The sequence below is a fragment of the Lonchura striata genome, chromosome 6, assembly GCF_050655825.1.
Source record: "Lonchura striata isolate lonStrDom1 chromosome 6, ASM5065582v1, whole genome shotgun sequence".
In the NCBI taxonomy this organism is placed as follows: domain Eukaryota; kingdom Metazoa; phylum Chordata; class Aves; order Passeriformes; family Estrildidae; genus Lonchura; species Lonchura striata.
The window spans coordinates 21417007-21444197 of NC_140708.1; the positions used below are offsets into that span (position 1 = coordinate 21417007).

Consider the following 27191-nt stretch of genomic DNA (forward strand, 5'->3'; position numbering starts at 1 on the left):
TCTTCCAGTAAGAGCTAGCCCACATTTGGCTGGACCTGTTCCCTGCAGCTCCCAAGCAGCATGTCTGAGATGAAAACCAGGATCTACTCTCTGTGCTTCTCCCACACATCAGTTACTAGCAAAAGGGCAGTGCTGGCTGTGCAGCCTTCATCCCTGCATTTCTGCATTTGTTTTGCCATCCGGTTAGCTTGTACCTGGATTTTGCTTCCTCTGATGGTCAAGCTACTGCCTGCCATTTGATCGTGGACATTTGAATGCTGTTGTGCTGTCTGCAGCCACCAGCTAAAGATGCTATCACAGTAATTCTTCCCGCCACAGGTGATAGGACTGTCCCTGTGTAACTTTAGCAGGTTAATGCTGGGAAACACTTTCTAGAGGAGAGTTTCCATGCCAGCACATGTTGGGCTTCTAAAAGTGCTGTTAACATTTGCCTGACCAGAGGTAGGGGCCTATACTTGGACTTGTCAGGAGAAGATTGTTCACCTTTGGGACTGGTTTGGGTCTGGGCTGGGTGGGAGTGGCTGGGGAGGAGGGAGACACTGGGCACTGAGCAGTGCTGGTTCCTCCCCAGAGGGATGTTCGTGAAGATCCGGGACAAGCAGCGTCACCCCGAGTGCTACGTGTGCAGCGACTGTGGCACCAATCTCAAGCAGAAAGGACACTTCTTTGTGGGAGACCAAATCTACTGCGAGACGCACGCGCGGGAACGGGTGACTCCCCCGGAGGGCTACGAGGTGGTCACTGTCTTCCCAAAGTAAACCATGCTGCTCACAAAGCCAGAAGGATGATTTATTCTCTGCTGATTTTCCTTGGAGAGCATTATCCCTACCCCCTGCAGAATCTTGTTTGCAGTAAGGAATGCTAGGCATGGCTTTGAATTTCCTTGTCATTATTAATCCTCCATCTGTTCACATGAGATGTCACTAATTGTTCAACATTCTTTTCATCCTCTCTTTCACTTTTTTTTAATAAACAGAATTTTTTTTCCTTCATTGTGCTGTCAATCACACAGGAAAATCAGAGGCCAAAGTCAGATTACAACTTTTCTGTGTTCTAGTTATTTGCCATCTGATTGCCTGCAATAAATGGGGTGAATCCACAAGGTAGAAGTGTCTGCTTTCTGCTGTTTTCCTTGTGCACTGGATTGTGGTTCCCTGGGCAGCAGAAGAGGTGCCCAGTGTATGGCTGTGTTTATCCTGGAGAATAGTGGAAGGGATTTACAAAGTTGAGTCAGGCTGGTCTTGCTGCCAGCTGAGCTGTGAGCAGCTGCCTGCTGGCACCCAGCGAGGGGCAGGTGGGCACAGCCAAGCCACAGAGCAGCCTGGTGGCCTGTGCCCAGTGCAAGGCAGCCGAGAGATGCCTCCTCTGTGTCCGGCACTGCTTCGTGATGATGGGACTGGGCACGGCAGTGCTTCTTGCTACTGCATCACCACAGATGCCCCTTTGTTCCCCACAGACACCAACTGAGCTCTATGAGAAAAATGATCACATGATGCTTGCTGGAAACCAGGGAATCTGAGAGTGAAGAGGGAAGTTTGAGTTGCCATAGTCCCTGTTCTGGTTCCCCCTGGGGGGAACCAGATGTGGCTGCCCAAGGCATCAGCCTGCTCCTAGTGCTGCTGCTGTGCACAGCTGCTGGAGGGTGCCTTTGGGGGGTGATGTGGGGAGGGGGGCACATGACCCTTGTGCCCTGGATAGAGGGCTGATGGTGCCTGAGGAGCAGAACCTCCACCCGTGTTGAGCACAGAGAAGGCCTGCAGTGGTTATTTCTCACACCTCTAAGTGAGGTGATGGCTGTTCTTATTCATGTAAAAATAAACGGTTTATAAGATGTCATGTTTCCTTTAAAACAAATTGCCGGTGGTTGAAATCAGCACAAAGGCCCCTGGATCTAGTGGGTGCATCTGAACAGCTACAGACAGGGTCATGTCCTTGCCCTGGAAAGTCCTGTCTGTGTTCAGCAGTGCTGTACTGCTGTGCCCTGTGTTTCCTCTCCTTCACAATGAATCACACCGCAGCACAGCTGCGTTGTAAAAAAACAACAAACCACAAAAAAACCCCAAACAACAAAAAGATAATAAACCAAAACAGCCATGCTAAAACCACAACCCCAAACCTCATCTGAGGTGAAGCTGACCTGACACCAAGCCTATAAGCCTCCTGGTGTTCAGATAAACAGTGCAGGTTGGGCAGGGGACTAATTCACCAACCCATCTAAATTTAGTTCATCCTCTCATGCTCCTTCTATGGGCAGAGGCAAGCAAGCAAGGCTGCCATGGCTCAACCAGCAAACTCTGTTTGGATCATCCCTGGGAAAAGCCTGGCTTCTCTGGGCCACTGGCACACATCAGTACACACCTGCACAAACTCCAGATAGCAACACAAGCAGTTCTTTTTCAAGGTGAGAGTGGAGGGTTTTTTTTCCTGCTGGGATGACGTCTCCCCTCACTACTGTTGGGGGCGTTAATTCTCACCTCTCCAGAGCACACTTCCATAGGGCAAGGCTCTCTGTGCTGCAGTGTCAGCAGGAAGGACTGCACAATAATCCAGTGCAGTGGTGGGAAGCACAGATCTGCAGGGATGAAGGAGTGACCCTGTAGCACAAACTGCTCTGGCTGTATTGTGGACCAAGTCCTGGCAGTGAGACTGTGGCTGCTCCACAGCCCCTGCTTTCTCAGCAGGCTGGGGGCTCAGGACTCCCCCAGCAAAATGCTGGCTGCTGAGGCCATCTGGAGCTCTGTGTCCTGGCCCCAGAGGCTGGGCTGAGCCCTCCAGTGCCTACAAAGTCACTGCATTATTTTGTACACAAATGCCTGTCAACAAAACAGCACTCATTCCAGAAAACCTCATGATTTTGGGGGCAAGGGCATGAGAGCCTGGCCTGTGCCTGGCATTTCCCTGCCCTCCCACTCATGTGCAGGGCCATGGGCTCTGTCAGCAGCCTCAGCTCCTGCAGCCAGGCTGGCAGCACCCTGGGAACACTTCCTCCTGCAGGGGCCTTGGCACAGGACTTCGGCACTACAGAAGATTTGTGGAGTAGTCTGGAAATGCAGGTTTCTAATCTGGATACCAGAGTTGATCCAATTTATTACGTTGGAATGGGTTAGGTGAGGAAGTTCACATTTGTTACTTGAGGACTTTGATCACTCTCAGCTGTGGCTAGCTGAGAAAAAGAATTTATCTTTTATGATGTCAGGCAAAATATTTGACAACTGCAGTGTTCATGTAGTCTGACTCTTCAGATTCCTCAGGAGTTAAAAATTTGGCATCTGCAGTCTGTCAACAATAACAAAATTGGTTATATAGCCTTGCAACCACACTGAGCTGCCTGCTTTACAAGTTATCAATAATGTAAGAAGACATAAAAGATTCCTATGTGAAGCGTGTTGGGCAGTTTGAGTTGGGGAGCATCCTGACAGAGTGTCTCACAAAGGTGGGCAGCACAGCACAAAGCACAGTCTGTCTTTTTAAAACTGATTACCTTGATTTTGCACCATACTGCAGGTTAAGCAGGGTAGATCAGTCTTCAAAAGTTATGTAGGCTGTGTGGGAGCAGCTGTCACCTAATATTGTCTTTAACAAGATTAGGTTGAGATACAAACAGTTTAATAGGGAAAACAAAAGCCACACACACAAGCAAAGCAAAACAGAATGAATTAACTTCTTCCCATGGGCAGGCAGGTGTTCAGCCATCCCCAAGAGAGGCAAAAGCTGGACTTTGTATTACTCAAGATAATTAGTAACTGAACTGAATAATTAGAAACTTTTGTCTTCAGCAATTGCCAACAAAACGGGGCTTTCACCAGGCAGAGATCAAAGTCAGCTTACTCATTAAGAGATTTAGCTGTTCCCTTGGAGGTAAGTATAAATATCTCTTGCTACTATAAGATTCCCTTCTCTATCAGGCCACTAGAGTAATTAGGATCATGAAGTGAATGAAAACTGGTTTCTGAAGTCTGAGTTGGTAGAGGGTTTTTTCTCTGTGTGATCTATGCCATGTTAATGAGCACAACTGCAACCGTGACAGCTCCAGCTCCAAGTCCATGACTGCAGCTTTTAAACTAAACCTAAAAGACAAACCAGAGCTGAAAATTTAGAAGCTGCCTGATTCATCCAGTGCTGTGTCCAGTTCTGGGCCCCTTGCTACAACGACACTGAGGTGCTAGAGTGTCCAGGGAAAGGTAATGAGGGTAACTAAGTGTTCTGGAAGGGGAAAGTGCAGAATGTCCACGTGGGTGTGTGAAAGCCAAGAAGTACTTTCTGAGAAGAGAAGGGCAGTCAAGAGGTAAAGGCTATTACATGTGCATTTAACCTAAAGGAGTTAGCTCTCATCATTGCACTGGGACTTTTGAGATGGAGTCCAACCGTTAGCATGGCACTGCTGATCCATCGAAATCATGGCCCCAAGTGCCACATCCACATCTTAAATATGGCAACTCCATCGCTTCCCTGGGCTGCCTGTTCCAGTGCTTGACTTTTTGGGTGAAGAAACTTCCTAATATATAATCTCAACCTTTCCTAGTGCAACCTGAGGCTATTTCCTCTTGTCCTATTGCTTGTTACTTGGGAAAAGGGACCAACACCTCCTTTCACATAGCTGTAGAGTGGCAAGTTCTCCCTTCTCCAGGCTAAACACCCTCAGCCCCCTCAGTCACTCCAAAACTTCTGTTCCAGACTCTTCAACAGCTTTGCAGCTTCCTGCATTTACTTCAAATGGGCAACTCAGCTGCACAGGCTGACCAGCAGTCAATACAGAAGTAATGTCTGCACCAGAAAGATTTAGGCTGTTTTAGGCTCATCTTTTTTTGGTTCTGTTTTGTGTGTGGGTGTTTTTCTGCTGTTTTGTGGGGTTAGTTTGTTTTTCTTTATCACATTGGCTAATGTGCTAAGTAAGTAGGAAAGTGTGAATTAATGGATCAGATTTGCTTGTTTAAGAAGCCAAAATCCATAGACATTTAGAACAAAACAGGTATTTATTTAATCAAAATAATTCTCAGAAGTTAAAAACAGAAGCTACCCAAATGGCTTTAACGAACGTACACATTCTCCCTTCCAAATAAAACTATAATTGACACCATATTTTAAAAAAACAACCAAGAAACAGGGGTTTAGGACTTCCACAGGAAGATTTTTTAAACAAATTTGCCAGTTTATACCACTGAGTACAGGAACTAGCTGAAAACGTGAAACATGCTCATTTGCTTTATGAAAGCCTACTAAAGCTACAACTATCACCTGCATTATACTCTAGAAGATGTTAAAATTCACTGGAAGAACACAAGGGATTTGAACAAGGCCTTAAGGAAAGTCAGCATCATGGACCAGCAAGCGTAAGTGTAATCTCTGCAAGATTTGAAACACTACATAGAAGCCACATTTGCATATTAAAACACACATTCTGCATTGGACTCTGATGACTCTTCTAGGACTTTGAAGACACCCATTTTTTCCTTTTTCATTTTGTCAGAGGCCTTCATTTGATCTAAGATTAAAACAAAGGTCAACCATAAGAGGTGTAATAGAAAAGAGATTTGGAAAACAAGTTAAAAAATATTTTGCAGAGTTGGAGAACAAGATGACAAAATTTTGCTCCTTCATCAACAGTTGGCTACTAAAAGTTTGTGTTAAAAAATATTTTTCAGTTGTATGCTTGTATGAAAAAATTCCAACATCTCTGGCTAAATGTGAATGGAGAAAAGAAGTTCTAAAAGCTGCCTGACTTAGTCTAATTTTCCTGAAAAAAGCACCCAGAAAACCTATTTAGTGAAATTACCAGGAGAAACATAAAATTACAGCTCTGATAAGTAATATTCTTTCCAAAAATAAAAACTTCTCTTCCTGGCAATTGCAATCACTTTGTTACCCTTCCAGTGAATATTAAGCTAATGAAAAAGTATTACATTTATATAAATTGAGTAATCATGGCTTACCAGGGTGGGAGGTGGAATTTTGCTTTCTAGAGCACTAACTGCAGTTAATTATAGCAAATATTCAGTATATTATGCCAGACTAATATCTTTGTATGAACATTTTTGGACATCTTTATTATATTAATTTTGATTAGCATAGCAAAGAAGAAAAACAGCAACCATGATAAATATAATGCACACTAATAACACAAGATAAACAGCACCTTCTTCAGCTTGGAAAGAGAAATCAGATGGTTTCACAATCTGAAATTCTAAAGATACAGACCTTAATACCCATTCATCAAGAAAAATTTTCTGTATTATCAGCCTGAAATAAGCAGTTTTACAGAACAATGCCTTAAATTTTTTTCCTATATTATCTAAAATATAGCAAGAGTTTCCTAAGGTAAACTAATTTTACACAAACTACATACAGCACACTTACTTAAGGCTAAATTTTTTACTTCTAACTTCTGTAATGACTGAGTTATTTTTTTTTTTTTCCTGTATCTATGCTTGGAGTCTTGTTCTGCTAAAGATGCTGAGGGAATCAAGGCATATTAAATCTACTAATCATACAAAAGCATTCCATATCTATGACCTTGACATGAATTTTTCCTCTCAGGAAAGTTAGAGTTTTTTTCAATAATACCTTGGCCTGATCAAACACTAGAATTTGCAGACAACCTCAAAAAAGACTTGTGTTTTTTTGCTGAATAGCTGATCCACTGACAAGCCATGGGAACTCTGAAAAGCTTGATTTCTTTCCTCCAAACGTTGACTTAACTTCTTTTCCCAAAAATGTTAGATAAATGTATTTTGAATTACGACAGCATTGAAGTACATTTTTAAGCTTGCTGGAATAAATCTTTCCTGAGAATAATTTTTATTTTGATCAATTACAGCAACTCTCCTTGAAAGCTGCTCTGCAGAACACCTCCTAATCTATGCTTGTCATTTCACAGTATGCTCAGGGCACAGCATGCTTGAATGTGGTTTTCTGGAATACTTTTGTCCAAGTCCTGTTATTTCTTCTCCAGCAAACCATATTGAAAATGCCAACAAAGGGACCAAAGGGTCCTTTGTCAAATGGACAGCTGTAGGGAAATTAAGCTTTAGCAGCTTTCCACATACAAAGATTCTTAAAAGATATTAATTTACTGCTGAACAGAATAAAGAAAACACGAAAACTCAGACTTACCAATGAGATCACTCCTATCCAAAAGTAACTCTAGATCTTTATCACTGATTACTTTTTCTTTAGATCCTTTAACCTCCCTGTTAAAGAAGAAATAATCTCTCAATAAGGATAAAAGCATATTAGTATTGCATAGATGTCAGTTTTCCCATGTAGCAGAATCCCTAAGACATTCTTTCCTCTATGAAGATCCACATACCACTTCATAAAACAAAAAAGCTCTTGACAGATGCTTGCAAATTACAAGTTACAAACTCATGGTCCAAAAAAATAAGAAATCCGCATACCTCTCATAGTCTCTGGATTTCAGTAATTCTAACAATTCCTGAGGGTCCAGGCAGCTTTTTGACTGTGCTAGTCCAGATTTGCCACCTTTAAACTGATCTGTAGAAATAATAAATTTTAAGAAAGCACACAAAGACTAGAACAAATTATTGAATATCAAAACTAATGCTAGGTTTCATTGTTTTAGTCCTCACATAAGCACAGCTTACACTAACAGACTCAGAGGTACATGAAGGTTTGCATGCAGACCTTTCACCTTCTATAATGTGTATGTATGTAGACATATATGAAGTATGCAGGAGAACTGATTGAAACACCAATTCAACATGCCCACATAGACACAGAGCAGAAAAACCATTAGTTCTACTTACTGTAAAAACATTGTAAATAAAGTTATATTGTGGATGCTGTATTTTGTTCCCTTTGTATTGTAAGCTGGTTAAAACAAAGTAAATTGTATTAACCACAAGACATGAAATATGTGAAAGATATGGTTTACAGAGAGAACAGCCTCAGTTTAATGAAACAGACAGACATGACAAAGTAATACCCTTGACACAGACTGATTTCTTGAGACTATGCTAGCACCTATTTACAGCAAATCTGGATGGCAGTCCAACTAAAAAAAACATTACACAAGATTATTACCTAACCAAAGCTGAGCATGAAATCAAGCTTGGTCTCATACATTTCAAGGAGACTGGCAAGACTTGCTGTTGTGTGCCAAATTTCCTCAGGTTTTATCAACACATGTACCCATTTTATTAATGTGTCTTCACTCAGTCCTTTCATCACACTGATGATCCTTGCTGTAGCTTAGCTTCAGAAACCCTCCCTACATCTTTTCCCATCTCCCTTCAAGAACTCTGAGTTTATCTGTCAAGTGCAAATCAGATTCAAGTTCCAGAGCAGTCTGAGCTATAGGATTCTCTCCCCCATTAACATCTACAGCAGTGACAGACATGCTCCAGGTCCTTTCATGCATTATTAATGATGCTGTCTCTCCCATTTAGCTTTCAGAGTTTCACAAACCACATGGTATTAAATCAGTGCTGTGCAGGTGTCAAGTTGCCATAATAGCAAGAAAAATACAGTTTCCCAAGAATTTTGTTCGATGTAACAGAAGCACAAGATGGAAAGTCAAAACAAACAAACAAACAAACACCACAATGTTTTGTAACAAAATTCAGTTCTTAAGCTCCAGTATTTGTATTGTATATACCCTACATAGTTAGTTTTCTGATTTTCCTTCCTCATTTGCTTCTCCTAAGTTCCAACACTTTTTAGATATTCACAATAACAAGATCCATAATATCAGCTTTACATTTACACAATGAATCCAAAGGTTCCTGAAGTGACACCCCTAAGCTGCAAGATTTACATGTGATACACCAATAGATGCCAAGATAAATATTAAAATTCTTGCAAAACTGAAGGCATTGACAAATGTCCCAAACAGAATAAGCTACAGAAGCAAAGCAGGATTCCAACAGGATCTATACAAGAAAAGCTCATCCTCAAAGGGATGCTTTAAAGCAATCACATTCTCAAGACTTTTGAGTGTGACAAGCCATATAACCAAGAACACCACAAGATTCACCACTGTTCTGTACATAAACCCAAAGACTATTGTTCTATTTAGCAGTTGTTCTACTGGCCAGTTGTTCAAACAGGACTGGACTTCTGTGGTTATAACACACTGGACAGAGGCAAACAGGATACTGAACAGCTTGAGATTTAAAGAAGCAACACATATTGACATGAAGTCCTAAGAGAAAGATACTAACTTTTATGGATAATCAGCTTCTCCAGCTTCCTCTTGGCAGCAGCTGTCTCCACAATCTTCTGGTCAATAGTATTTGCTGTCACGAGACGATAAACAACTACTGGCTTTGTCTGACCAATTCTGTGACACCTGTCTTGGGCCTGCAAATCTGACTGGGGGTTCTGAGTAGATAAAGAATTAAATCAGTAACCATTCTGATATGCCATTATCCTTTTTTTAAAGGACATACTGCATGCAGCATTTTTAATGGGGAGCTCAGAGTCAGTGTAGAAGCAGAAGAGACATGGTATAATACAACTCTACCACTCTCGACTCTTAAGCTTATCCATGACAAGCTCTGCTGCTATAGCTGCACAGGCAGAGAAACCCAACCAGCCTGGACTGCTTCCGCACTATGTCCTGTGGTTTTCTACAGATGGACATGGTTAATATGACAGATTTAGATGATAATTTTAGTTGTAGGTTTGTGTTGGTTTTCTTTGTTAGAGGATAAGAAATGGTATTTTTAAAGTTTTTGAAACTGAAAATAGCAGCGCTGTCTACTAAAATGAAGTGAAAATGCAGAAGGACTCAGTTGTTTCCTTCCAAACCTCTCTTCTTCCCAGCCTCCAGATTTACAGGAGCAGCAGAATCCTAGCTAGCTAAAACACATGTGGCAAAACACAGAGGAAATTCATGTAGCTGGTATTAACATGGCAGCAGGGAACCCGTAAAAGGTCTAGCTATACTCAAATTTAAGTAATAAAAAGAAGGAAATGCATTGACAACATAAAAACCCCCCCTGGCTTTTGGTAACTCAGGGGCAAACCCAGAAACCAACTCTAATGTTGTAGTCAGTAACCCAGGACTTTTCAAATGAGGCTGTATTATTCCACAAACAAAATGTTTGCACATGCTAACGTGCTACTATTGCCTTCACATAACACCTCATTAAAGTTAGAAATGGTCTATACCATAATGGGTTCATAAATTATTATCAAAAGGAGCAAGAGAAAGCATTTTTGACATCTATCACGAGGTTAACAATCTGTCAACGTACCCAGTCACTGTCATATATGATAACTGTGTCTGCTGCAGTTAAGTTAATGCCCAGGCCTCCAGCTCTTGTACTCACTAAGAACAGGAAGACTTCAGGGTCAGTATTAAATTGGTGCATCTGGAAGAGATTTCATCTATTAAAAAAAGTAGATGGACCAAACATAACATGGCTAATGGTTAATGAGACCTGTTTAAAAGATGAACACAGAAAATACAACACAAGCTGGTTTTAGGAGGCACTGCATTTTAGGTATACCTCAATTCTTCAATATTTCCGAGCTGCAGATACTAAGGCAGAAGACAGTTTTCAGCACAGAGGTGTTTTGTCTGTTAAAGGTGAAATGCTGTGCAAAATCATACCCCAGTGTCACAGCAAAAGCATAATTTGCTAATGTGCTCACAGGGCACACCAATCTACTTACATTTTCTTCCCTCTCTGAGTACGACATAGAGCCATCCAATCGACTGAATTTGAAGTTTCTCAGGTAACAGTAATCCATCAAAATGTCAAGCATCATAGTCATTTGTGAGAATAACAAAACCTACAAAACCAAAAAGATTCCTTAATAACATTTTTTGTTCCTAGGAAGATGACTGTATCTCATCCCTCCAATAATCTTCAGCTTTACCTTATGTCCTCTCTTTTTAAGTTCTGGAAGCATTCGGTCCAAGAGTAGAAACTTGCCTGAATTCTTTACTAGATCTTCATCAACCTTCGAACAGGGAAGAGAGAATCATATATTAGGAGGGAAGGAGACCAATGGTTTCCTCAACTCAGAAGCACCAACAAAAGCTCTCTGAAATCTCATGGAAACAAGTGTGCACCATTTTCTTAACTAAAAGCCATACTACTGGAAGTAATATTAATTTACGCAAACAACTTGAATCACTTAAATCATCATGAAACTAATTTAAACTCCACCATTTTATATGCCCAAATAATTATTTTTTAAAACTAATTAGTTTTCACCCTATTTCTGGAAGGAGAAACCTTCATGTTGATAACTTTTCCTCATGGGATAATGCTGCTGTTTCTTTCCCAGTTTGTAATTAAGACACACTAAGGCTTCCACCTACTGGACACAGAGAGGCATTGCTGAACAAGTTATTACACAGCAGCAGCAGTCAAAGTTTACAAGTTTTCCCACTGCTTCCTTAAACCTCTCTTCAAGAGAGCTTGCTAGATCAAATCCCTGCCATGGGCTACAGGCAGGGAAATAGAAACTTCTCAGGTCTGAAAGATATAGCAGCCACTGTGGGAATTATGAATACATCTTCCTGAGCAAGTACTAACTCCTGTGGATGGTGTCAACTATCAAACAGTCTCAATTTTCAACACACTAATCTTCCCTCACCTCCCTGACTGGGAAATCTGCTTTTTGTGCATTGACTTTACATCGACACATTTCAACAGCATACTCTGGAGCACAGCAGGCTCTGTTATCACTCACAAAATAGAAAACATGACTATACATACCTACAAACCAACATCTACATTTAGAATGTGCAAACAACTTCCAGTTCTTTTAAAATTCTTTCAATTCAAATTATTTCATACTTTCCTGTATTTCCATCTGCTTTGTGTAGATTAAGCTACCACCTGGTCTTTGTGATATAACTTAGATTTTTTCCCTTTTGAGGAAGGATGCTGTATTCTCTGAGAAGAAGACTTATATTTGGTAGAGTTCTTCAATGTTATCACTGCACCTCCTGCATCACATACAATTTTCTTCATGAACAGTTCACCAAGGTTAGCATTTGTTTTGAAAAATAACCCTGGTGAGGAGACCTTGAGGCAGCCCCTAAAGCACCTGGAGTCAATGGAAGCCAGCAATTCTGTGAATAACTCCCCACCAGCAGAAGAGCACTGTCACAATGAAGAACACCAAGGCACCACTGTGCAAAGGTTGAATGGGCAGAGCAGCTGAACAGGTCCCTGCTACTGCTGCTACAAGAAGTTTCAAATAATGATTCAGTATACTGCTGGAATTCAATAGGAGGCATATGCCAAATACATTGAAAAGGTCTTTCTTTACTGCCATCAGCTCTCAGTCTATTGCTTTTTAATGCCTGGAATAAATTTTCTCTAATGCTTTTAAAATTTGTACCTTGAATTGTTGTGTCACAGGATCCAAAGGATACTCAATAAGATAGGGGTGATTACAACACTTCCTCAATAACATCATAATATTCTGCAGTTTAAGGTTCACCTCAGAATCCATGGGAATGCTCACTTCTACCACTGGCCTTGAAAAGACATAACATCTTATTAGTACTGAAAGTGTCCCCTTATTATGCTATAAATATTTGAGAGAAAAAAATCCCTACAACAAAATTAAGCAATGGAGTCACATGCTGTGACGTGCTCAAAATCTCTTATAGTTTGCAAAGGTATTACCAGACAAAACTTTTTAGAGTGCTACACTTGGCAATGAAGGCATAACTGTTTGCCATTATTGATTAAAAATACAAAAGAGCAGTCAGTAGTAATTAGAAGCACAATTTGACTTGTCCAAGTCACACAGCAGATCAGGGAACAGAAGCAAGCCCTCACCAGACCACAGGGTCAGATTTCCTGGGGAGCAAGACCCAAGATGCTCCAGAATCAGCTGTATGCCTATCCCAATTTGGCTACATCGCAGGAATCACAATGAATACAGATATTTAGCTCTTCTACATAGTAGTGTCTCCAACATAAGGTATCCATGCATACCATAAATCTAACACAAACAGATATAATTGTCTGTTCTTATAAGCCTACATCAGTTTAGAATAAAAATCTAGCAAAATAAACACTTTTCAACCTGAAGATTTTCCTTATGCCCAAGAGACTTTAAACCAATTTAGAGTCACCAACAGAAGGCAAAGTGGAGGACATTTGAAGTGACACTGTCTTTCCAAGCAACTGCAATGCATGACAGGACCCTTCTCTCCTGCAGATGGCTGAACACCTGCCTGCCCATGGGAAGCAGTGAATTAATTCCTTGTATTATGCTGCTTGCATGTGCAGCTTTTGCCTTCCCTATTAAACTACTATCTCAAACTACACATTTTTCAGCTTTTACCCTTCTGATTCTTTCCTCAACCCCACTAATAGAGTTGTGAGTGAGCAGCTATGTGGTGCTTGGCTGCTGCCTCAAGTTAAACGACAACAGTGTCCTGAAGTTAACTGTAACTCTATCATGGCTCAGTGAATACCAGGTAAAATCAAAGAAACAAACCATAAAGCAACAAGGATTGTGAATCACTAAATGCCATTCTTCCTGATCAATTCAGTAAGCAAAGCACTGGAAGCAAACTAAGAGGGAGACAGACAGTACAACAAGAAAAAAAAAAATCTTTCAAGACAGGCACCTCTCTTTTTCTACTTCCTCTTCCATTTTGCTGATTAATTTTTCCAAGTCATCAGGTGAACCATTATGTTCTTCACAATAATCAACCACTTTTCGACTACGGCGTTTTGGTCGGCCTGTAGAGCTCAACTCAACTACTTCTTCCTGTGGGAAATGAGAACATTGCCATCAACAGCAGCCAGCTTCAGAATCAAAGGCCTGTGCTGATCCAAGAATTTCAAAACTGAAAAGAGGCCTCAGTAATGTGCATCATGCAACACTTATTTAGACTTCGGCGGCTTAGATTTTGGCTATGTAGAAGAGCAGCCAAATTGTAAAGGTCTACAACTATAGATTTTGAAAGTTTCTTTTTGAGTTTAGAAAGCTACATTCATACTTTACCAATTCTAAGCTGAAACTTAGACTCAACTCTATAAAAACAGTGCTCTTTCCCTCCCAAGCTACAAGTCATCAAGAACATATTTACACTTATATTGCTTTACTTCTGTGCCACAGGCCTATCACAGTAGCTGCCACTATTGAAATAGATAACAAATAGATCAGACTAAAAATTTAAGAATAAAAGCAGGTTTAGTTACAACGGTAATGAAGCAGTACCAATATGATTTTGCATACAAACTATTACAAGTAAGCACATTCCTAATATCCTTATCAGCAGATACCTCATTATTTCCAAAGAGTTTCCTAATGGTGCGATTGACAATGGCAGTATAGAAAGTCTCCTGCTTCTTTGCCAGCGGTGCATATACCACAACTTCTCGTTTAGGAGGAACCTCAAGAGCAACATCTGATTTCAGCCTTCTCAGTAAGAAAGGTGTCAGAATCTGAAATGGTGAGCAGATGCTACAATTACTCAAAGCTGTCAACACAGCTAGTTTAAAACAAGGAAAACATGACAACAACACAGAAGCAGGCCTACTGATGTGATGCTATTTTGCCTATTTAAAGCAAGAGAGTTAATTTGCACATATATTTCATTTCTTAATATGTATGCCTACTGAACATTTTCACGCACATGCTGGTACCAAACATGTTTGTGTTTCAACACAAACACACCCCCTTAACATTTAAAAAATTCTGAAGTGCTTAGTAAGGGTGCAGTACTAACTACATTACAGACCTTTCTTACAAATTCCAGTAAACTGAAAATAATCTTAATACAAAACTGTTCATTTTGTTATATTTCTTAAATCAAGTTTTTCTGAAAACACCCTAAACCTTTAGCCAAAATAAATAGTCATCAACAGTTATACATAGAAGATACAGTTCAGATCCCTCACCAGCGGCTTATAATGGAAAAATGATAGGTCTGTAAGCATTTACCTCCACACACTCTCTTAAAAAAAGAGCTTTAAGTGTAAATTTGAAGACAGCCACATTATATAACTAGTTTGTCAAAAGGTATTTTGCTCAACACCAAAATGTTACGTTAAGTTCCCTCAAAATGATCTTTTAACAAAATAAATACACTGATTAAATCTCTTGGTGAATTGAAGTCTGTAACTGCAATTAAGTTTGACTAAATTCAGTTCCAAGAAGAAAAATGAATGGCTATGAAAGAGATACATTGCTCCTTTAGCATTTGTAAGTGCTGCAAAGATTGAAAAGAACACCCTACAAGTCTCAGGAAGTCCAGAAGTGCCACAATAAAAAGTTCAGACCAGAATTCAGCATCACAAACAAGATTTTGACACACTTCATGACATAAATGGCCTATGTTACAACTATATCATAAAAAATACAAAACGAAGAATAAATGAAAACCTGATGCAGCATATGCAAGATGTTTTGCTCCCTTTCTTTAGCAATAATATCTTCAGCAGTTTCTGTAATGCTGGTAATATCAAACCAGGATTCAAAGCTATAAAAACAAAGCAAGGAAAAAAAATAGCTTACTAAAATAATGAAGATTAATAGCTATGAAGTATCTATTCTTCTCCTATCCTGTGATTAAAAAAAATATAAAGCACTCATCCCATCATGAATAGAAGGTGTATCGGAGAAATTTCTGAAATACACCTGTCAATTCAGAAGCTTGATGTTCTATGTAATATGTAAAAATACTTGTACTAGTTGGAATAGTCACTATCATCTATTATATTCCCTCTAGGTCATATCTTTTCCCAAAAATTAGTCAAAACACTCTTTTAGCAGTGCTCTTCCACCTGACTCCCTACTGCTGCAGAAAATTATCTGTGGGTCCTGTGTCTGCCAGCCTCACACAGCTTCATCCAACAACTGAGAATCCCAACACCTTTGAGAATCTCCAAAAAGGAGCACCAGGCATTTTCAAACATCTCTCATCGCATATGTTCACACCTTAGCTCACATCTGAGCTTCCACTATCCAGGAAGACAACAATTAATTCCTTCCTTTCTGAAACAACTAAGTGCGAGGCAAGACACGTTACAAAGCCTTTGCCACCAAATAATCATACTGGATTACAACTATGCCATAAAACAACTCTTCACATGCTGGTAAGTTTAGTTATTAAAGTCATAATAACAGTCAAACAGAACAAACAGAAATAGTTCCCACCATCAGACTGCAACCTACCTTTTCAAATCATCAAACACATCTGGCAAGAGGAAGTTAAGCAATGACCAAAGCTCTGCCAAGTTGTTTTGCAGAGGAGTGCCAGTCAACAGGAGTTTATTGTCTGCATTAAATCGTTTCAATTCTCTGATAAGGCGGCAGTTCATATTTTTAATCCTGTGACCTTCATCTACTATGAGGTACTTCCAGTAGCAACTCTATGAAAATAAAGGATATTTCAGTAAACTTAAGCTTTATTCCATCAAAACAGGCATCAGATTAATTAAGAAGCACTAATAAGATAAGCACTGTTTGATACTGCCTATTACAAAGGTTCTATTCACTATTTTTCACTTTGCCAGACTAATAGAGTGGAGTCCAAACAGTTAATGCCACACATCCGCTTCATGTGACTACTTTTCAGAAAGTTTGGGTGGTTGAAACAAAACTTCTACAAAAAATTCATCTTGCTGAAACAATAACTGTGATGTTAACCACAATATTTACACATTAAGTATAGTTGTTGCTCTAAACCTCCTTAACCATCACCTACAGAACGGTAACAAAAAGACCAGGTATGCTGTAACTATCTGCTTTTAGAATAATGTCCTGTTTGAAGAACTTAAGCATTAAATTGCAGAGCTACTACTACCAAGGAAAAGGAAGCGAATGCTTATATACATGCTACAGTATGAAACTTATTGTACAGGCAGCAGGTAGGTTTTTTACTGTGTTCAAAAGCACTGCTATCAGTATTGAGGCACAACACAGTCCCAGGGCTAAAAGAACTTGGATACCTGCAGGGCATTTCTGTCTCGCATTGCTATTTCAAAGGAAGTAATGACTACAGGATAGATTTGCAGTGATCCTTGTCTTCCACGTATTTTACGAACCAGTTTACGACGCTCCTGCTGAGCTCCATGATAGAGCATTAGTGGAATCTGTAAAAAAAAAAAGAGATTACAAGTCAGGACCACAATGCTCATTTTAAGCTATTAGGAAGACAGTAGAAATACTGAGATCTCTTGCAAGAAGGCTGTAAATACATAGCAAGTCACAGCACAGCCTGTAGTAGCCATATAAACAACTACAGTTAAAATTATGTTCTATATGGAGAATGCTTAAAGGCAAAGAATTAGAATAGAAATTAAACAACTTGTGCTTTTAAACCTAAGGAAGAAGTCTTAATTTCTTTTACCTCTGGAGTAAATCTCTTGAATTCAGACATCCAATTTGGAAGAGTAGACAAAGGACCACATACTAAGAATGGACCAGGGACCCCTCGCTCCACCATCAATGCTATTGTTGCAATACACTGGATTGTCTTCCCCAGCCCCATTTCATCAGCTAAAATGCCATTAATACCATTTTCCCAAAGCATCTGCATATGCAAAAAAGAAAAACGCAAAATAATCAGTACACATTTGGAAAAACAAAGATCTTTAGGACTGTAACATCTGTGGAAACTCTCTACTAGGCCCATTTTATATATCAGATGATTTTATTATAAATTAAATACAAGTATCTTGTAAATGCTAGATATTCTCATGTAGATGTAAACATTCCTAGCCAATTACATACCTGACTAGGGCACAAAAACCAGAACAGTATCAAAGGAAAGTATGTAATTTAGTGTTGCACCAGAAGGCACTAACTGCAAGTACAGCTAACATTACACAAGATTCTACTCATCCCAGCTCCAAAACTTCACTTAGCTCTGCTTTCCAAAAGACCAAATGGCTGTGCTGACATTTCAGTGGTATGTATTCAAGGAGCTTCTGTAGGCATGGAGCTCCTGTAGCAACCCCACCACAGGAAGTTGGCACTTCCTGGCCAACACAGCCAACTGCTCCAGCCAAAGCTTTTTGTGCAGACACTACCTACTCTAACAAATAGCAGAGCAACTTCTCACAAATGAACAGAAAGACAAAGAATTGCTCTTTGGCCACTCTCTACTGTTCAATAAAGATACATAAAAAGGTTATTATAACTGAGGCCCCAACTAAGGAAACTGGATTTCCCTACGTTAGAGGCCTGTCTTCACTAGGCACTTTCCAGTAACAGAAGTGAGTGAGCAAGTTCAGTGGCACTACTTGAGGGGAGAGTCTAAGCCTGTTGAAACAGACTGTGTATGCTTGTAGGGAGGAAAAACAGAAAAAAACTAAGAGAAATATGAGATCAGTAGGAGAATTAAAATCAGTTTTGACTCATGAACTTTTTAATTTGGTTTGCAGGATGAAACAGGTAGAAGTTAAAAACATATGTGGGTAATTTTGATGGCAAGTTCCTATCGTTTTTTTCATTTCAGAAGTTAAAAGATATAACATTTTGAACACACTGTGCTAATATTACTAGTTAAGACTCCAAGATACAGAGAATGAAAATTCATCTGTGTCAAGCCTGCAAAGGTAACAGGTCTTTGAATACATTTGGGCTAGGTATTGAAGCCCTTAAGAGAAACAAATAAGACTGTTCCTCAGTAGGATGTATAGTCCTTCTGCTTTCACAAACTCTTTGTAAGGAGCAGTTGAGTTGAACAAGAAACTAGATGGAAAAAGGGAAGATGGAGAACAACAGCCAGAAAGCCTATAAAGAAAGGCTTAGCAACACCAATATCCTTCCCACACTGAAACATTTGACAACTTTTTCGTAACACCAGATTCCTGTACCATGAAAGATCATAACTCTCTCCTCTTCACCCTCCCTGCACCAACTACAGACTACTAATATCCCTTCCCCTCCACACCAGTTTCTAATCAGCAGCAATTTGATCAAATTCAATTGCATCCATACCCTTAGCCACTCCATGCCTTCCACTTGGTACCACCTCATTACACCACCAGTAAAAATCTTTGGCTGCTGAAAAGGCACTGGTTGTCCATTAAACTTTCGCACTGGATCAAGAAATTGCTTGGCACTGTGTCGTACAGCTTGACACAACCTGTCCTTAATGACACTATTTGAGTCTCCATTTTTCTGCAGGTCTTCTGGATGCAGGTTGTCAGCAGAGCCTTCATCCTGTAAAAGGAATGTCAAGGAACATGTGACAAGTGGAATGCACATCAAAGCCTGCTAAGACATACTTCTTCCCAATTTACACCAGCCTTAATGTCCTGTGAAGTAACACAGTCTCTGAGACAAAGATTTCTTTTTAATCAACTGTCAACTCAAGAGTAGACTTTTTTCTCCTTCAGAATTCAACGACAGTGACAGCTACTGAAGCTATTTCGCTTATAATTTTCTACCCATGAAAGTAAACACTTAAAACCTTCCTCACAAAGGCTGGCATTCAATGCAGCAATTTCCCTTCTGTAAGAAGGGCTTTCCTTTCTGTAAACTGTCTTAATGTTAGGAAGCAATTCACTGTGCATGCAGCTCTGGAACTACAGAAGCAAAAGAGACCTCACATGTTACCTCTACACTTGACTGCTTAAAAATGAGTGTTTTAAAGTCTTAAACACAAACACCAATAATTTTTAATAAACTCTTATTTCCTTTGTTTCTGAAGCTACTAACAATTTATAAAGTAAAAATACCTTCAAACTCCTTTTTTTTAAAAATAAAGGTTTTCACGTTGGATTTCTGAAATAAGTATTTTAAGTACATTCAAGCATACCACCTTTCTAAACTTTAATTCAAGACTTCAGTAACTAGCAAAGATGTTTATTTACAGGTAAAGTTTAGGGATATACTACAAAATATAAAAAGCCCTCCCTCCCTTTGGGTTTAGCGCTCTTAAACTGCAATAATCTGTGTCAACATACCTGATTTTCCACTTTACTTTTTTTTGCTACTGATAATATTTCCTGGAAACAAACAGAGAAAAAAAAAACATGTTTATGTGCTTTTTAACCTTAAAGACTACTGAAATTTGTATTTCATGTAATCTTTTCATTCACCTTTCAATCTGAACATACTTAAAAAGCTTTACATACAACATCATTAATCATATAAGTGACTCTAAAACAAGACCACACACCAGGTAATACATTTAAATTACAAACGGTAGTTGAAAATTCAACTGGCAATGTAGACTCTTCACAGCTTGCCCCCCCTAAAGACTTGAAAAAACAAGACTATCCAACTTCTACAGCTGTGATAACACTGCTTGCTACACACATCTTAGCTCACAGACAGGCTACTGATGGCTGATGATATCTGGTAGCAATGTATGAGAACGCAGCACTCTAAAACATAGATGTCACAGAAATTGTCTCACCCATTAAAAGTGCTTCAAAAATCCAGACAACCTACTTATAGTTAGGGCATACCTCTTTGGACATAATTTCTGATATGTTGTATGTCCCATCTTCTCTTCCTCTCTTCTTTTTTGCACCTATAAGATAATATTTGAGTATATACAATCAAACATTAAGGAAACCAAACCCACCAGTACTGAAAAAAGGCAAAACCTAATACATTACCCGATTTCTCCTCTTTGCCATCAACTGGGTTTTGACTCTAGAAAATAACCATAGAAAGAGGTTCATCACCTTATGCATCTCTATCATGACACAGATAAAAAGATGTAATCAGGCTCCTACCATTACCTTTGAAAGCTTCTTGAAACATTTTGACTACTAAACAGTTTTCAAAAACAGCGAAAAAAAATCCTGCTTATTTTTTCTTGTTACTTATTTACTATTTTGGCTGAACAAAGCAGTCATTGCTAAAACAAAAACTCCTCAAGACAAATTGAAAACATTTTCTCTAATAACAACTAGTCAAAAACATCCCCTAAAAATTACTGTCATGGTATACAATTTTTAAGCACTTTCAAACAGCCCTGCTACAGTTTAAATAAATATGTTATATTAGATAGATCCTGCAAGTCAAATACTGGACAATCAAACTTATTTATTTTACTTACCTTGATCAAAACGAACATTGTAATTACTCAAGCTTACGTTTAGAAAGATGCATAAAGTAGCTACTTAATCTTACCTTGGCAGATTTTAACATCATCTCTCTCTTTTTTTCTAATTTCTCTTTCCTCCTCTGTTCCTAAACAAAATAAAAACCACACATGCAATTCTTATGTTTCCTTAACACCCACAACAGTACTATCCACTACAGAAGCAACAGATTACATTGTTAATTCTGAGTTACATGTACTCTGTAGACTTTGTTTTTGCAACCCCACTATGTTTGTTCTGATGTTGTTTAAAACAATAAAGCAAAATTTGGACAAGAAAGTGCCACTGCTCTAAACTGCTTGTCAGTAAATACTTTAAACACTTAAATACAGTAATTTAGAAAGATGTCAAGAAAAATATTCCCAGTTGCAAACTCCTGAAGATTAAATCTACTGCAGTAAGTTTTCCATTTATCCAATGTATACATACTACATATTCACTGCAGAACAGACAGCAATGTAAGTAGCCTAGAATGCCTTTAACAAAGAAGTGTTTAATGTCTTGAAGAACTTAAGATTTTCCTTCCATCTACTATTTTTGCTTGCTGAAGTAAAAGCAAAAAGATCCTGAATAAAGAGTAGAAGACCTTGGTATTTATCAGATGGAGCAAGATTTAGTACTGAAATACACACTCTAGCAATATAATAACCATGAATTCAAGCTGACAGTTCAACTAGAGAAGTATTTTGAAGAGGTTCCTGCAGTCTAACAGTGTCCCTTTACGGAAAATGCTGTCCTTAATATTTTCCTGCTTTTCCTTCTCTCTCAAGCATAAAATCTTGCAAACTTGTCCATAAACATACAGTTAAAAAAGTCAAGACAAACCAGGTATGAACTCGACAGCCCATGGATTAAAAAAAAAAGACACATAACACTGTTTTATGAAAACTCTTGTTTCCATAAAAACAGCATAGCCTCAGATCACTGTAATTTACCTATTTGTTTAAGGGAGGCCTAAGTTAGCATCTTGAAGGTACATCTCATCCTCAGCTTTCAGTTAACAAGACAAACAGGCTACTCACCTTCCTCCTAGTGTGTTCTTTGCAGCTTCTATCCTCCCTCCATGTCTTCTAGCTCCCTTAAACTTCAGTTCTTATTTGAAATACTTACTCTCCTTTCTTTGCACTCAGGCCAAAAGAACTGTAAAAGCATCAGTGCCACCTTTACACTGTGACTTTGAAGTATAATTCATGTTCTTCCATGTCTGATTCATCTTTTAATTTATAGAACAAATTCTGAACACTACATGAAGCATCATGTCATCCTGTGCAGTAGGTTCCAGTAGATTTTAATGTTACTAATGCAAATCTTTAAAACATTTTTACTTCAAACAGTTCGATGAAAAAAAAATCCAAAGAAGACAGCACCTTAAGAATCCTTACTGCAGGCAAGAACACACCTACCTCTAGCTGCTGCTGCTCCATTTTGGTTAGCAAGAATTTGGAATAGATGTTGCTTTTTTCAAGCAAATGTTGAAGCCTCTTATAGCGCATTTCACTTGATTCCCTGTCCCAAGAAGTTCGAGCCTGCCCAACAAAAAGACATGTCAAGCATTTACAGATACAATTGTGACTATACTGAAGAACCATAACTTGTGTTAAAAGCATTAACTCTGAAGTGTCTCACAAACAGACCCATTTCCTTTCAGCCATCAGACTGCATGATTTGTCACTGTATGGACTCACACTATGAAGTGCTGTAAGGTCAAAGTAACTGAGGGTTGCATTCACTTGCATATACACCACACACACCCCGAGTATAGCAGCACTGGCATTCAAGGACTCAGAGATGCCTCACGTCCAATGCAAAAATGAAATCTCAGTTTATTTGTAGCCTGCAAAATTTTTGAGGGGGGAAAAAAACCTACCTGGCAAATTTCAGCACAGCTTCCCTACTATTATTATATCTCTTCATGTACATTTACACCAAGTTAGTTTCTCAAGAACAAGATATACAGACAGCTACAAAACCATCACATGATTTTATAGAGCTCATGTCAATTGCCAACATGAAAACAGTAACTTCTGCTCACTTTGCTTACAAAATCCACACTTGCTTTTCATAGTAACTGCTGCTGAATTAGTTAGGGCTGTGCATTTAGAAGTTTGCAAATTACTCTTTAAAACTTGCATCAAGACACCCCCAAAAAGTAAAAATCATTCACCCTTCTGCATTCATCTAACATTGCCTGCAAAACCGAGATACCAAACAAGTCACAGAATCATTTAGTTTGGAAAAGATCCAAGATCATCGAGTCCAAGCATTAACCAGCACTGCCAAGTTACCACTAAACCAAGGATGCCCTGGAAGTGCAACATCTCCTCACTTTTTGAGCGCTGCCTCCATCGCTTCCCCAGGCAGAGTGTCTCAGTGCTTGATCCCCCTTCAGGGAAGAAAATTTTCCAAGAATGTCCCATCTAAACTCCCCCTAGCTGAACTTGAGGACGTTTCCTATTGTCTTATTGCTTGTTACCTGGAAGAAGAGAGACCCTCCCCCACCACTTGCCTACTGTAGCTGTAGAGTGAAAAGTTTTAAATTAGCATCTCCAAGAGAAACCCAGAGAGACAAGGTGCAGAGCTTTACAAGATCCTTATCTATATCACTGCCTTCAAAAGAAACACAGGGGGAAAGGCACGCTAGGACATAGAAAAACAAGGGACTCTTCTGAAACGAAATACACTAATAGGTAAGGAAATGGGGTATTTCCTGAACCACGGGACAAACTGTGAGACACTGAAACGGTGGAGATTGTCTGACCCCCCACGAATCAGAACTTGATCTTCTCTAATACCAATCAGGTAGCAATCACCTACTTCTTTTAAGAGAGGACGATCTATCCCCACAATTTTTCTAGGGGAGGAGATTGCATTCTCGTGATTTTCTTTGCTTCTGCTCTCCCCAGTCCAGGTTTTTACCTTCAGATGACAAGTATCTGAGCTCAGAAAGATCAACTCTTGATGGCAATGCCAAGAGAGAATATAACTAAAACTAACCTATTTTTTCAGCACAATGCTATTGCTCACTTTTTATTGGAGTGAACACAGCATTCTTATTTGGCCAAACTGAAGGGCTTTTTCCTAGATCAACTTCAAAAATTTCAAGCAAAAAAAAAGAAAACTCAAAGATGAACAGCATTTTAATGACATCTTACTGTGCCTTTTGACTCAACCCTTAAAGCCTTATGACAGCAGTTTTTTTCCCCTTTTTGACTGAAAAGGTCAAAACCTTGCCACTTTTGGTAACCATGCTACATTCATTATTTGCACAGTGGTATTTCACCATTAACCCTCAAAAAGAACTGGCAACTCCTTTGCCGAACTGTTGTACAAATCACCTGGCAGGGGGCTTGCTGAAGTGACAAGCACAGAAAAACCCAGAAGCTGCCCCTCAGTAAGCCTGTGGTAACTACAGGAGTAAATCCCCTTGGTCTGACTGGCCCCCAGTTGCACAGGGAAAAGGTGATAAAGCATACAATGGAGCTCTATTCTTGCTAGAGGCAAGTCCTGTGGATTCTCAAGAAATGGAGAATACAAAAAAAAACCCACATTATAGCATCATTACGAAGTGGTCCTTGTGAAAGAAATTAGAATTTCAATATTTCCTGTGCAATTAGAAAATTTGCTCTGCAAGGGTTTCCTCCTTACTTTCCAGAAGTATTACCTCCAAATTTTTAGTTCGTACTCTAATCAAGGAATACCTGAAGTTCCAATATGCTACATCATCACTTACTGTTTGCAACAAAGAATATTATGAGACTTCTGGGAGAATCGATATTCCTTTCTAACTTTCTAACTACAGTATCACAAAATAATGCATCATCAAAACACACCTTTGTAAATCCTAACTTGTCTTAGAGTAAGTAAAAAAGAGTAATCAAAATTAGTTCCAGGCCTTAAAGACTGGTATTTTTCAAGCCCTTAGAATTGTTAAAATAGGGTAAAAAAACATAACCTAATCTCTCTACTACATAGTTCCTTGAACATCTCGAGATCTTCAAGGCTTCAAGGCCCCTTCCAACACAAACTATTCTGGGATTCCTTAGAATACAATTCTCAAAAAAGCACTTGAGAGACCAGTCCTTTCAAGCTTATATTTCCTTATGTCTGAAACACAACACAAATTATCATGTTATCAGAACACTATATAAGGGATCAGCACAGGTCTAGAAGCATCATGCTGTCGTGTTCTCACTCCAAAACAGACTGATTAGTTATCAACAGACTGGTTAGTATCATCAACGCTTGAAAACATTCTCAGCAAGAGGGAAATGAAGCATAGTAACGATGGCATCACTTGCGGTGGGAGGTACCATTTCCCCGAGGCAGTCTTCATTTCCTGTAACACAAGCAAACCAAGGTACACAAGCCAAACATCGCCCCCCGGACTGCTCACATGTCCGCTTCTCCTGGCAGCAATGCCGGGCCACAGGCAGCTCCCGCTCAGCTGTGTGCAGGGAAGAGCAGGAGTGCAGACCGAGACAGCGACTGGCATAAACCTGGTCCGTGTTAGCTGGGCTTTCTCAGCTAGACTACTTTGTCAGCTCTGCATAAAATATACCTGCTACTGAAAGAAACACACAACCAGGCTTACTCTGGAAAGGGTCTGCAGAACTCTACTCAGGCCGTTTGGCGGGTGAGCTTGCTTTAACCGAAGAGGGAAATAAGTATTATGTACACTTTGATAAACAAAACCAGAAAAATCTTGTCTTCAATGTTTCAGACAGAAATGTAAAAGAATGCGAACTTACTATCCTTTTTGAAATCAGCTCACTTTATAAGCGTTATAGCTCACATTTTTAGACTCAGAACGACAAAATCAAAGATGTAATATTCCCACTGCAAATTTCAATGCTAATAAAATGCGGGAGGCTTCTCCCTAAGTGCAAGAGTTCACCGCTAGCCTTTAAAAACAAGAAGAAAAATGAGGTTCCCGGATGGATGATCAAAAGGCGCTTATACACGGCTTTTACCAGCCCCTCCGGTTTGTTTGTTTTGAAACCCAAGGAGCTGCGCGGCCCCGGTCCCCAGGCACCCCGACAGACCCCGCGGCCCGCGGGGACCTGCCGCCGGGCGGGGCCGGCCGCCCCGGGCCGCCCTCACCTTCTCCAGCATCTGCCGCTCCTGCTCCAGCCCCGCCGCCTCCAGCTGCTCCTCTTCCTTCAGCATGGCCGGCGTGATCACCACCGCCTCTGCCTGCTCCCCCATCTCGGCTCCGAGCGGTTCTGCAAGGAGCGCACGGTCACTCGCGGTCCCGCGCGGTGAGCCCCGCGGCCGCCCCTCGCCGCCGCCCGAGTTGCGGGCCGGCATCGCCCCGCCGCGGCCCCGCTCCCGCGCGCGCCGCCTCACCGCCCGCCTCGCGAGAACAAAAACCGCGCGCCGCGCAAGTCGCGCGAGAGGTGGCGCCTCCGCAGGTTCTCGCGAGGCCGTTTCGGCTGGCAGGCCGCGGGCCGGGCGCGCCGTTCCCTCCGTTCCCTCCGTTCCCCTGGCCGGGCTGCCCGGGCAGCCGCGCAGTAACTCCCTGCGGCAGTTTGTGGGAAGACTGGATGTGGCTCTTGGTGCCATGCTCTGGCTGCCCAAGGGGAGGTGTTCGGCACAGGTTGGATGGTCCCGGGGGCCGGTCCCCGGCCGGATGGGTCTGTGGGTCCGCCCCGCTCCTCTCCGCCGGTGCCCGCCGGTGCGTGGGACACGCAGGGACACGGGACACGGCCCGGCCCGCGGGTGCCCGGGCGCTGCCGGCCGTGCCGCCAGGGGGCGGCGGAGCGCTGCGGGCCGCGCGCGTAGCGGGAAACGCGCAGCGGCACTGCGGTACCGTAAATACTGCCGGTGTTCCAGCACAAACGCTTTCGCTCCATAATAACACGCAGGCTGTCAAAATAACAGGGCTTACCGCTTCAGATGCTGTACTGGTTAATGTCTGTGCCTGTTTGTCAAACTAATCGCTGTTTTAAACTTGCTGCACGCACATGGTGACCTACACCGGGAGACCTGGAAAGGGGCAGGAAAAAAAGAAGCAAAGAAAGGCAAACAAGTCTAGGAATTACTGAGGTAGATGACATTCTTCTCATTCCCAAAGCCTGACAGGCTGATTCTGGATAATGTGGTTTATGGAAAAGTGATTCTCTTTGCCAGGCCATGGGTTCAGAGGTTAACTGGAGATGGTTGTGCATCTAT

General features: G+C 40.6%; 3 protein-coding genes across 9 annotated transcripts in view; 1 reads left to right on the forward strand and 2 right to left on the reverse strand.

Moving 5' to 3' along the window:
- The window catches only part of PDLIM1 (PDZ and LIM domain 1), a 43400-nt gene extending 42298 nt beyond the window's left edge, over window positions 1–1102 (forward strand). For both annotated transcript variants that reach the window (XM_085582451.1, XM_021548205.4), the window contains one exon: window positions 572–1102. In XM_085582451.1, the coding sequence (XP_085438577.1) occupies window positions 572–758 (187 nt within the window). In that variant the 3' untranslated portion in view covers window positions 759–1102. The remainder of the gene's footprint in view (window positions 1–571) is intronic.
- A 3852-nt stretch (window positions 1103–4954) lies between these two features.
- On the reverse strand, window positions 4955–27048 carry HELLS (helicase, lymphoid specific). 4 transcript variants are annotated; one of them, XM_085582430.1, is made up of 22 exons: window positions 26908–27048; window positions 26121–26242; window positions 22424–22546; window positions 21049–21108; window positions 20529–20565; window positions 20376–20440; window positions 19869–19910; window positions 18898–19122; window positions 17303–17485; window positions 16902–17045; window positions 16126–16322; window positions 15334–15430; window positions 14232–14393; window positions 13571–13713; window positions 12325–12463; window positions 10846–10929; window positions 10639–10758; window positions 10218–10334; window positions 9180–9339; window positions 7395–7491; window positions 7111–7187; window positions 4955–5482 (listed from the first exon to the last, which is right to left on the reverse strand). In XM_085582430.1, the coding sequence occupies exons 2-22, from the start codon at window positions 26223–26225 to the stop codon at window positions 5385–5387; spliced, it is 2475 nt and encodes an 824-aa protein (XP_085438556.1). In that variant the 5' UTR covers window positions 26226–26242; window positions 26908–27048; the 3' UTR covers window positions 4955–5384. The 4 variants fall into 4 exon arrangements, 3 of the variants coding, with proteins under 3 accessions (XP_085438556.1, XP_085438557.1, XP_021403859.1); XM_085582431.1 differs by lacking the exon at window positions 26908–27048 and adding an exon at window positions 26367–26757; XM_021548184.2 differs by lacking the exon at window positions 26908–27048 and having other exon boundaries at window positions 26121–26338.
- The window catches only part of LOC110480038 (zona pellucida sperm-binding protein 4-like), a 61903-nt gene continuing 61619 nt past the window's right edge, over window positions 26908–27191 (reverse strand). The window contains exon 11 of one of the 3 annotated variants that reach the window (XR_014956124.1): window positions 26908–27005. The gene's annotated coding sequence lies outside the window, so the exon portion shown is untranslated. The remainder of the gene's footprint in view (window positions 27006–27191) is intronic. The other 2 variants (XR_014956126.1, XM_085582446.1) reach the window with 2 other exon arrangements.

Excerpts from the sequence above, each read along its gene's own strand:
- HELLS (XM_021548184.2), bottom strand. The coding sequence starts at position 26,327 with ATGCCGGCCCGCAACTCGGGCGGCGGCGAGGGGCGGCCGCGGGGCTCA. Across the intron at positions 19,123-19,868 it reads AAAGTAAAGTGGAAAATCAG|GATGAAGGCTCTGCTGACAA; the intron begins GTATGTTGACAC and ends TTCCTTTTACAG. Across the intron at positions 17,486-18,897 it reads AAGGCATGGAGTGGCTAAGG|ATGCTTTGGGAAAATGGTAT; the intron begins GTATGGATGCAA and ends TTGCATATGCAG.